We start from the raw sequence: 11,587 nt of genomic DNA, 5'->3' as shown, positions 1-11,587 counted from the left end.
CCTGCAGGCAGTTTCAACTGGAGGTGGTGTTTCCAGAGGAAGGGAGTTGTGTACATCAGTCTTTGACTGCTGCACTTGGAGCCATGTATCATGCAGTGTTAAGCAGAAGTGTGCCTTGAATTTGCTGGCCAAGAATCAAGGGTGTCAATCCAGCTGTTTCTGTAGAGTGGGAAAAGAGTAGGATAAGCTCTATGAGGAGGGTTATGGAAAGAAATTATAGAAAGGCAGCTGAAGGACCTTCAGAACTTCTGAAGAGAGGGTTCACATTCTGGTGGTGTAGCCACAACTGTGCCAAGCAGAAAAATGTGTTATGGATCATGGAGTAACCATCCTGATCTTGGACAACAACTTAATGTGAGGTCAAAAGAAAAGCTACAGTGTCTTTTGCTTCATAAGACAAATAAGGAGGGGTTTTAAAATTTTATGACAGTCCTCATGCTCTTCACGCAGCAAAACTGTTTTCCATGTAAACACCGAATTTTCTAAAAATTGACATTAGTTGTTACAATGATTTTGTGGAATTATTTTTGTTTTTCTTCATGGTGTCTTGAGGTAACAAGGTCAGCTTTGAAATCTGAGGCCTGATCTACTGGAACTTAAATACCTGAGAAGGTGTCCATGTCTATGATATAAAATTTTTGGAAGGATCAGATCTGATTATTGCATTTTGGGAGTGGAGAGCAAATGACACTATCACAGATATGATTAAAAAGAAAGATGATGCCAGTGCTGGCAGTATCACAGTTTTTATTTAACTTTATTAATTACTTTTAGTGTGCAGTAGCCTTTCACTGATGCTGTTGACAGAGTTCTTGGTGAAGTCATCCTATTGCAGCCCAAGTAAATATTTGAAATATTCTGGACCTGACTCCCTTCCTAGCTGCATTTACTTACCAACAAGTTAATGAGTACTGTGGGAATTTCCATATTGTAGGGGTGTACTGGGTGACATAAAGAGCCATCTACCTTTTTGCTAAGAGTCTCTCGTTCAGCAGCATTGCATTCATAGTTAAAAAACAGCTTCAGAGTTGTCCTAGTTCTCCTCGGTGATTGACACAGTATCCTTCACCTTGCCCCATACTGAAGAGCTTCACACACATGGTTTGTGTATTTGGAACAGCATGGCCAAACTGAAGGCGAAGAGGTGTGAATACTCACTACAGAGACAAAAAGCTAAATACTCCGGAGAAAGATTGCACAGAGCTTGCTTTGTGTGAAAGGAAGCCAAGTCATGATGTGTCAATGTCATGTACTCCTGGGTTCATGCACAGGGCTTTCACATCTTCCTTGGATTCCTCGTAGGTTCAGGAGATGTCTGTGGAATAAGTGGCAGCCTTGTAACCTAGAGAACAGGAGGCCTGACAGGGTGAAAACAGTCCGGGTCATTAGAGATATGATTAACTATAATCAAGAACTGAAAGCAGACTTTTGAGCATTTAAGTATAAAGACTGTCATTATATAAACCTATTGTTTACATTGCTGTTATCTTCCTTGGACTTTATCAGAAAAGCTTTTTCCCTGGCAGGCAGTGAGATCCTTTAGGACAAGACAGAAGCTGGTTAACTATGAACACAAAGCAGAGACTTAAGGGTGGGTGTAGAGATATACCCATGGCAACCCTGGTTATGGGGTACATGCGTTGAGTTGTGCACTGTATGGAGCAGCCACCCAGTTGTATAGCCTCTGTTCCATCAACAATGTGTCTGCATCCAGATTTGTGGCCTGTGTCAACATAGCATTTGGCTGTGTAAAGCTACTCTTGTTTAGTGTTCTCAGTTTAGACATTGTGTTCTTTGAAGCTGTAGATTATCTCATATCATTGCATCATAATCCCTTCTGATCTCTCAGTAAAATAATTTTTATAGTTACTTTAGGTCCTTGTGTATTTGCACTTCAACTCTAGCAATTCCAAATATTTGCTGTGATGTCCCTTGCATACTTCATTACCCAAAGAGCCCTTGTTCTTTTTTCTTTCTCTCAGAGCTTCTTTCTCATGGGTGCTTCTACCAGTGTTTCATGTATTCTCTGCTTCCACAGTTGGATGTCTTGTCAAAACTTAAATATTCTTTTGCTCATCTCTGAAGATATTTTATTCTTTACGCATCACATTTAAATATAGAAGCATATAAACAGAACACTTTTTTGGGGTGTTGTTTTGCCAATGACCAGGCCCAACAGAAATGATAACACCAGCAGGGAGATGAACCAATATGCAGACTGTATTGCAGACAGAAATGTTACTATATGAATGACCGCTGGGGGTACAAACAGGTCAACAAGCTCATACATGATTGATGCCACCCCCAACGATCCCACAGAAGATGTGACTCGGCCCACAACAGGTGGTATAAACAGTGAACCGAGGTTGCCCATAGTTGGCATGGGAAACAGCCAGACCAGCCAGTTAAACACGTAAGAAAAGGGTGCCCACATGGCAACTCTCACCCGATCGACCCGCGTTTGCAAAGGCCTAAACAGACCAGGGCCCAGCTGCAGGGAGAGTCAGGAGGTCTGCCCTGAACCAGGAAGCTCTGTGGAGTGCACTCCACAGAGCAGATCCTCCTGACTCCCTGCAAGTGGTCCTGGCTTTTATGCCCAAGCAGACACCTGACCTTTGTCAACTCAATGCGGGACCCCTGGGGCCTCATTTCCCGTATGGCTCTTCCTGCAGGGCCGGCCGCACCCTGGGGGGAAGCTATAAGGCAAACTCACCACCTCTTTATGAAGGGCTGTGGGAATCACCCATATGTCAACCTTAATTCAGGGGCTTGGGATTCAAACCCTAGCATTTCAGGTGTGCATTAGGAGGGCCATGTTCAACCATTTCAAGCCATCTTTGATGCTACTTAATATGGTAAACGTGCCTTTTGGAAGCAACAGTGCCTATAGTGTTCACCCTGATTGATTTTTATTATTGTTGAAGTATAAAGGCATGTTTTTAGCACTTTATTTACTGTCTTTTATTTTCTAAGCTTTAAAAAAAAAAAGTGATCCTCTTTTGATCAGACTAATTGAAGAAGGTACCTAGGGGAGGTGCCTGCATGATGCCATTGTGACTTCCTTCTTGTAGTCACTGTACCTGCCTGTGTTCAAGCCTGTTCTTTTCTCAGTCTTTGTGGAACTATTCCTGTTCTAGAATTGCATGCTGCTCGGAGGACGCAAGAACACGGATGTGCCGTTGGAGGGATATTTAGTGACACCAATACAGAGGATATGCAAGTATCCCCTTCTTTTGAAGGTACTTAAGAGATTTTTATTTAGAATTTTATCCTCTCTATATAAAACTTGCTAAGTTGCTAAGCATATTTCCGAATTGTGGGAACAATCTTTCTACACAGTGAATAACTCCTTTATTAGGTATTGGATGCAGAGCTGCTGTCATTAAAGCTAGTTCCAAGTCTTTTGACACCAGTATTAAAAGCTGTGAAGTTTGACTGGGTCAAGATGGTTCGTGCCCTTCTCCATTTCATCATTTGGTTGCCTCTCCCTCATGGTTTGGAAAGGAGCCATTTAAAGGATCTTAATGAGACTGATTTCAGCTGGGTTTAGACCACGCTTGTGCTTAAAATGCTTGGGGTAGCAGAGTGTGTTAGTGATGTGATTCTGACTTAGCATCAGCAAACTGTAAATGAAAAATACTTATGAAAATGGTTTATAAGGAAGCGCTTAGAGTAACAGCAAGATGCTGTAGGTGGTTTGCACACTTGTGTTTATTCTTATCTTGCTGTTATAACTTAATGAAAAATATGAAGTATGCCAATAAACAGATAAACCTCTGAGTTGCTGAAATTTTTCCATATTAGAAAATAAAATAATACAATCATCAGGAAAGTAATACATCTAAAATAAATTTTTGCTTAACAAATTAAAGGTCTGTTATTATTCATTGTTTCAAACTGCGATAAAAGACAAAGCAGATGCTGCTCTAGAAGGTACTTGAAAGCTGATCGAGTAGTATTTTTCACAACACGTGACATGCATTGACATGTGACATGACATAAGAACCTAAAAATAAAAAAAAAAGTCAAAGTAAATTTTTTAAAACAAGTATAGAGAGTATAACAATTGCAGTGATGTCTGAGTCATCCCAGATATGTGTGGTTTTACAGTTCCCCTGGCCTATTTGAAAGTTATTTTTATTTTCTATTTTTTGAATGAAGGATCTACAGACCAAACCAGAAAATGACTAATTACTCTTGGGGGCGATGAAATGCGTATATTTATGTTAAATAAATTTAAATACAGTGTAGTGGCAGCAGGGGTAGAGCTGCAGAGGAACTGCAGCCTCAGGGTGTGCACAGAAGGCTGTCCATAAATGGTGCTTGACATGGGGTCTCAAATGAATACTGGCAACTCCATTTCAGTTTTTTACTGTGGTTGCCATTACTGGAGACCATCTGAAACAGGGAGTCACCTAAGCTGCTGTTCAGAGTATTGCAAGAGATTACACAATAATGTGGAGCTAAAGGACAATGGGTTTTGCCCTGAGTTACAGGAAGAGCAGGTGTTTAGTTTTGACATGAGTTAACTGACATTTTTAAGGAGAATTGTTGTCCTTGCTGTTGAACAGTTCCATCCTGTGGAATATAAAAATGAAAAAAGCAACCGCCAAACCCCTGAATCTCACCATAAAGAAACATTGGTTGGAGGGGAGAAAGTAGGTGAAATACAAACTTAGTATTTACTAAATATTGATTATTTTTCTTGTTAGTAATTTATTTCTCTGTATCTAGTGTCCTACTAGGACGTGATGCTAGAGAGTTTATTACTTTTCCATCTAATAAAAAGAAGTCTGGCTGCTTTCTGATTTTTGTACCGTAGATGATTTAAGCCTCCTGTAATGTGCATTTAGAGATCAAAGACAGGTATTTTTTCTTTTGGGTTTTGTGTGTGTGTTGTGGTGTTTTGTGGTTTGGTGGTGTTTGTTTGTGTTTTTTGTTTGGTTTGTGGTGTTTTGTTTTTGTTTTTATTTTTTATTTTTGCCTTTTTTTTTTTTTTTTTTAAAATAGGAATTACTGAAGCGGACTCCAAGGAAGCACAATGACTATGCAGCACTGGTGGAAGCCCTCCAGGCCATGAAAGCTGTCTGTTCCAACATAAACGAAGCCAAAAGACAAATGGAAAAATTAGAGTTTTTGGAAGAATGGCAGTCTCATGTTGAAGGATGGGAGGTACTGTTGTAAGATCTGTCACTTTGTATGTTGAAGAGGGAATAACAGTTTTCAACAAGCAGGTATTGCACTGTTTTTGTGATCCTGAGGTACTGTCAAATCCTCAATCCTGTGAAATCACAGCTGTTGTTTGGGACCTACCCTGGAAATTAGGCATTGTCCATGACTCAGCACTGCTGTATGAAAGATCAGACTTCTAGGAAAGAGGGCAAGTGTTTAGTGTTTGAATTAGATGTTCTTGTAAATGATCAATATTTTGTGTGCACATCTATAAATCCAAATTCAGCTGCTGCTGTGATTTTACTGCTGTCAGTGCTGCCTGACAGCATTTGGTCTGGTTGAAAAAAAAAATGTGATTATTATTTAGCACTGAATCCATAAGTTTTTGTTAGCTTCTACATAGCCCTTTACTATTAGCTGAGCTAAACTAACATAAATATGTTCAATAGAATCTAAGACTTGTTGGTTTTGCATTTGATGGTTTTTTTTTGTTTTTGTTTTTAAATTTGCAAATGCAAGAGCTTTAGTGCTTAAGTTTTGTGAAGAAACCATAGGTCTGAGTGAGTTTTCAATAGTAACCAGAAGAGCCACCCTTTTCCCTGGATAACCACAAGATCAAGTAGTTTTAGCACCCAAATACTACTTCTTTTGAGGCACAACTTTAATTGTGGAAGTCGTTCTTTGCTTTTTTGAATACTTTGCATGAATGTGCTACTTCTTTTCCTAAAAGAACTAGGAAGAGCTAGCTGGAGATCTAGAGGAAGAGGTTTTTATCCTGTTAAGCTTTGTGGAAGGCTTGATGGCTGGAAAGGGTAGTACGAAAAATAATGCAGTTTTTGCACAGCTACATCATGGGGAAATGGCCTCTGTACAATACAGAAAGGGGAAAGGAGTAAGGGGCACTGGTGGGACTGAATCAAAGAAAACTGTGGGATAGACCTATCTGAACTTTAACTGGCTGAGTACCCCATGACATTTGACAACTAAAATTTGAAATATTGACTAGAAGAGTTGACTTTTAAGTAGATATTCATACTAATAGGAAGAAAAATACTTCTGCCTAGCTGTGTTCTCTCCCTTCATACCCTGCTTACCAGACCTGCTGTCTCTTGACCCTGCAGTACCTGAGGACATGCTTTGCTGCAGCAGTGGGTTCAATCTCCTTCTGCCTCCTAGAAGGGCTCAGCAGAGCAAGCTGCTGTCTGTAAGCATAAAAATTACACCAAAAAAAGAACTCCCTAAATACTGCCTGTGATGCTGCCAAATTATTTCCTGTCTGCTCAACGTGGCATCTCCTGGTCTGTGGACTCACACAAACCTTTGTTTTGTTGTTCATTGAATAGTGTGGGAAGATTTGATTTGTTCTGAAAGGGGATTAAGCAACTAATCTTACTTGAATCAAAATTCTTCATCTTTCTTCAGTGCATTGTGGGATTTGAAGTGTGTCACTTAAGTCTTGTTCCATTTTCTGTGTAGCAGCATTTTCAAGAGCTTCTCTTCCATGTCTGTAACTGGGCTAGGTATAGTTTAGAGCAGAGGAAACCTTAGGTCGGACTTCAGGGCACTGTAGTCTTTTGGTACAGGACTGTTACTGTAACATGTTCCACAAAAATTCACTGTGCCTCACGAGAAGGAATTTTAGCAAGTACAAAAGCAATATAGGTACTGGTCTGTATTCAGAGAAACCTTTCTGCATTTAATTGTAATCCTGAGTCTCAAATAACAGAGTGTGTACTCATGCCATGATACTCTTTGTAGGATTTTTAAAAAAGAAAGGGCTACTTAGATAAAGTAAACCTTTAAATGTTGTAATTGAAAGCAGATCTAGTTGACCTTACACTTCCCAAAAGAGGCAAATATCTTAACAGCTCCTTATTTAGACTAGGTGAAAATAAGTTTGGTTTTATAATTAGCTAGAACTCTGTCATCAGCTGTAAGTTGGAAAGACTAGTGTATGCAAATATTAAAATGCATTAGACATGCTTGTGCAATAGCTTCATGATAGAAGCAATAACAATGACATGCTTACGTTGCTGAATATTTTATGGCAAAGAAATTTGTTTAATAATCCTTATTGCCTATCACTGACTTCACTTCTATTATTTTCAACTTTTCAATTGTTTTCTACTGCACCATAGTGATTAAAATTCTTCTACTTGCTTTCAGTGGCTGAGTCTTACAGAAATTTTTCAAATCCATCTCAATGAACATACTCAAGTATAAAGTTAGGGTATTATTAACTCAGTGCATTGTTAGTCATATAAGTTGCTTAAGAACTGACTGTTCTCAAACCTCTAACTCTGAAAAAGGAATCTGCTTCGTGAATTATTTTTTCTGAATCCATAAACACAGAGTAGTAAATATGTTTGCTGTTGGAAACAATTATTAGCAAGGAAGGGTGGCAATATGGATGAAACATCAACTTAGTCTCTCTTGCTCAGAGTATATTCTCTGAACTGTAACCTAATAATTTCCTTCCCACCTTGGTGTGTTATTTTTTTTTGTTTCCCTGAATTTAATTTTAGGACTTCACTTTTGCTTGAAGTCTGAAATAGTGCCATTGTCTTAAACCAGCACGTTCTCTGTAGAGTTGTGCGGTGTTTACTGTAGTTTAGCTGATCAAGTTGAATGTTGTTATATATCAACCACAAGGTACCCAATCTGTCAAAATTTTCTACTTGAATATGCACATCCTTTTCAAACAATATATTGTTAGTCCTTGAAATGGTAACAATTCCAGAGCATGTATAAGAGCTATCAGTAATTTGAATGATTCCAAACAACAGCTAGAGAAACAATAATAAAAAAAATCTCCGTATGCAATGTACAAGAGTGGATTTAGTTTAATAAACATCTGGTTTTCTGCATTGCCTAAAAATAAAGAGGCAAACTTGTTGGAGATTTCCTTCCAGAAGGAAATGCTTAGCACATTGCTTGGCCCCAACTACAAGGGAAGGGGAAAAAAAAAAAAGACTATTTTTAGAATCTGATCAAAGCATGACATGAATTCCTATACATGTGTCACAAAATAAAGCCTGTGTTTATTATGACAAAAATACAGATTCATGGAAAAAAATGGAACGTCTGTTTCAAGAAGGAAAATTTTGAGTCTAATGACTTTCTCACTTAATTTCCTAATGATTAGATTTGTTGGCTTGTCTCAGCTGGAGAATAGCTCAGCAGCTGAAGGAGTCTGTCAGTAAAATTTGTGTGGATGTTTCAGTGAGAGAATAAAAAAAAAAAAAATGTTGCATTTGCTGTAAGCTGGAAACCGAACAACCCAGTCTGAGTCACAGGCCAAAGTAATGACACTGGCATGGGATCTTTTGTTCCTTTCTATTCTGCCATTATCAACTCGTATTTCAATAGGGATTTCTTTTCTAAACTCCAGAATTTTTAGCCCCTTATGCTGTTTTATTTGTGTCCTGTGCTCATGTGCAAGTATTGAAGAATATGCTCATAGCCACGATTTATGACCTTTATCACTCTGAACATGCTGGTCACTGAATCAGTATGGTCACACCTCTGTGTTTGACTGAAACTTGCCCACAATATGTAGGGAAGTAGCCTTTGTAAGAAATAAAAGCAACAAATGCTACTTTTCAACTCAAGGTAATTTTTTTTTTTTTTTTTAATGTCAAATACAGATATTTAGTGACTTAAGAGTGAAGGGAGTATTGTTCTAAATTTCTTGCATATAGCCTCTCTCCTTGCAGTGCATTTTCAATGCAATTACTTTCAGCTGCATGGTGGATATGGCAGTGGTTGTGTGCTCTCTGCTTTATCCTTTTTCTGGTGTATTTTTCATCCCTAGGGTTGCTGGGGAGAGGAGTGTTCACTTGGGGTGTGGAGCCATCTGTGCTTCCATGTCATATGCCCTTCCTCTTTTCTCCATGTCAGCTCCATGGAGGAACAGGGTGACCTTTACAGCATTCTATAGTCAGAGGTGTCAGGGGATTTTCCTGCGTTAAAAGTGTTATGTAGGGCAGCCAGATGCGACTTCTGGTCCCGTTGTCTTATTCCCTTGGACTTCAACAAATAAAACAAAAATAACAAAATTCACTGACCTGCAGCCACACCACCATGGATTATGATCTTGTCAAAAGATATCCCCTAAGCGAAGTTAACACGGCTCAGTATTTGATGAGAGGTCTCCAAGGGGGAAAAAACCGTATCCCTAGAATAGTTTTTCATCATCCAGCAGTTTTTATTTGGAAAGGAGAAAAATGAAGAGGAAAACAATAGCAAAGGGTAGTAATGTGTTACAGATGGTACTCATTGCTGTGTTGTAATGTTGGACTTGAATTTTGAATGAGTCAGATCTTGATCGTTCACACAGCCTGAATTATATATCTTTAAAATATATCTCTATTACAGTATTTTATTGCATGACGTATCAGATAGTAATATCAGATCATAGTGTCTGTATATATTATAGTAGCATATCTTTCTAGGACTGTTGGGAAAAGGTGGTCATTTTCTGTAGTGAAAAATAAAGTTTTCGATAAAAAGAGACAATTTTTTCATAAAACCCTTCCTAAGAAAATACACACCCTTTGGTAGAAAGTTGAAACTGCTGATACAATTTTGAAGCCTTAAGCTGAAACTTCTTCGCTTCTGTACAAAAGCATACTATTTTCCAGCAAAGCTGAAGTTTTCTGTGAAAACAAACCAAAAACTTTTGTAAAGTATCCAGCCTTTTGAAATGCAAATTATTAGTAAGTAGTATTCCATCAAACTTTAAAAGTAGTGTAAGATAGATTTATTCTTTTTAATACACAAAAACAATGAAATAGAGTGGGAGGAAATGACCTGTTCTTGGGTAGCAGTGCTCAGCAAGCATTAAAGTGCAGCCCTATTTTTTGCTTGATTTGTATTGCTGAGCATGGTTTTAAGGAGTTTCAGTGTTTGGTTTCAAATAAAACTAAAATTAATATGCCAGCTTCTGGTGCTGATGCTGTCTTAGGAAGTGTGGGGTAGTGGTTATAGATAATGTTATTTTTTTGCTTCATTTGATCCTAAATGGAAATGAGTGGTTAGTTAACGGTGACCCTGAAGCAACTTTATTTAGAGACCTGAGTTTTGTTCCAATGTGGTGGTTGTGCAAGTCCCTCTGTCGACTGGCTGCATTCTCCTTAAAGCAGTCAGGGCTATTGCTCAGTTTTCAGGGCTGTGATTTACAAAGTATGAACAGTACAACGAAGAGCAGAACCCACCATTGCTTCATGGCTCTTAATTGAATGCATTTTTCTTTGGGCTACTGTGGTTAGATCAAGAAGAGGAAGTAACTACAGCTATTGTAGGCATAAGTCATTCAGAATGCACATGGGTGAAGATAAAGTCCTGGCTTTTGCAGGTCTCCCAGCTGACTGTTGACTACCTCAAGTCAAGGAAGTCCTTGAGCTATGGGTGTGTGCTTGATGCAGCCAGCACATCCAGTTACCAATAGGATTGTGCATAACTATCAGTAGGATTCCTTGGTGGGGTGTATATAACACGTGGGATGGAGCTCTGTCCCACGGGAGCATGGATTTTCAGAACATTAAAAATAGATCTCTGAATTCAAGCCAGGCTTCCTTGAGAGGTAAATATCTCTTTATAAGGTGTAGAAATGCCCTGACTTTTTCATTGAAATATTTTTTTTTTAAATTATGTCCTTTGTTAAGTTGCTTCTTTTTCACTTATCTTTATGAAAAATGCCTGCTGCCTTCTCATGTGGAAGAATCATATGCCTTGAAGCAAAAATGGGGCATGGGAAGCTTCATCTCCAACATTTAAAGCTTAGTAAAATTCTGATGTCGAGTATATTAGGAGAAAGTCTACTGGACGGTCTTTGTTTTATGTGCCACTGTTGGCTTTGCCTGCATTTTAAATCTTGCTGTTTTTTGATTTTGTGTTTAGCTTAATTGAGTGTCGAAGTATGTACCCTTAGTGATGTTCAAGTTCCAGGTTGCTTCAGCTTCCAAGCTCATCTTGCTATAGATTGTCTTGTAAAGCCCTGTTTCCAGACATTTCCTGTCTAAACAGTAAAGTTAGTGAGGATAAGAGTATAAGGTTGGCCTGATTTTTCAGGAGAGGTCTCATGCACAGATAGAATATAATTTGGAAATTTCAGTGTTTAAACTTTATCCATTCAAAAAAGCCGCAAACACCCTCCCTCAGTAATGATGATATTAAATGAATACAAAGCTGATGTTAGGCATCATTAGAAATTGTTTAATTATGGTGTAATAAATTACCATGAGTTTTATTCTTGGTGTTCTCAGAGAATCATGGTTGTTGTGAGTTTGTATAAGAAACTCTTCCTTAATTGGTGCAGAGTCCTTCAGTTCTCACAGAACAAAAATAATCTGTTTCCAATTGATTTTAGGGGTCCAACATCACAGATACGTGCACAGAAATGCTGCGGAGTGGA

The 11,587-nt window shown here is 38.5% G+C and overlaps 1 protein-coding gene across 1 annotated transcript in view; it reads left to right on the top strand.

Annotated features, from left to right (window-relative positions):
* PREX2 (phosphatidylinositol-3,4,5-trisphosphate-dependent Rac exchange factor 2) overlaps positions 1-11,587 on the top strand; it is a gene marked incomplete at its 3' end in the record, with an annotated part of 77,153 nt that overhangs the window by 5,893 nt on the left and 59,673 nt on the right. The window contains exons 5-7 of the mRNA XM_008949457.1: positions 3,138-3,239; positions 5,011-5,172; positions 11,543-11,587. The exon at positions 11,543-11,587 is cut by the window's right edge and continues 104 nt beyond it. Coding sequence (XP_008947705.1) covers positions 3,138-3,239; positions 5,011-5,172; positions 11,543-11,587 — 309 coding nt within the window. The remainder of the gene's footprint in view (positions 1-3,137; positions 3,240-5,010; positions 5,173-11,542) is intronic.

Source organism: Merops nubicus, unplaced genomic scaffold (genome assembly GCF_000691845.1).
Source record: "Merops nubicus isolate BGI_N331 unplaced genomic scaffold, ASM69184v1 scaffold1971, whole genome shotgun sequence".
Lineage (NCBI taxonomy): Eukaryota > Metazoa > Chordata > Aves > Coraciiformes > Meropidae > Merops > Merops nubicus.
The sequence above is the reverse complement of the archived record's forward strand: the minus strand, read 5'-3'. Positions and strand labels throughout refer to the sequence as shown.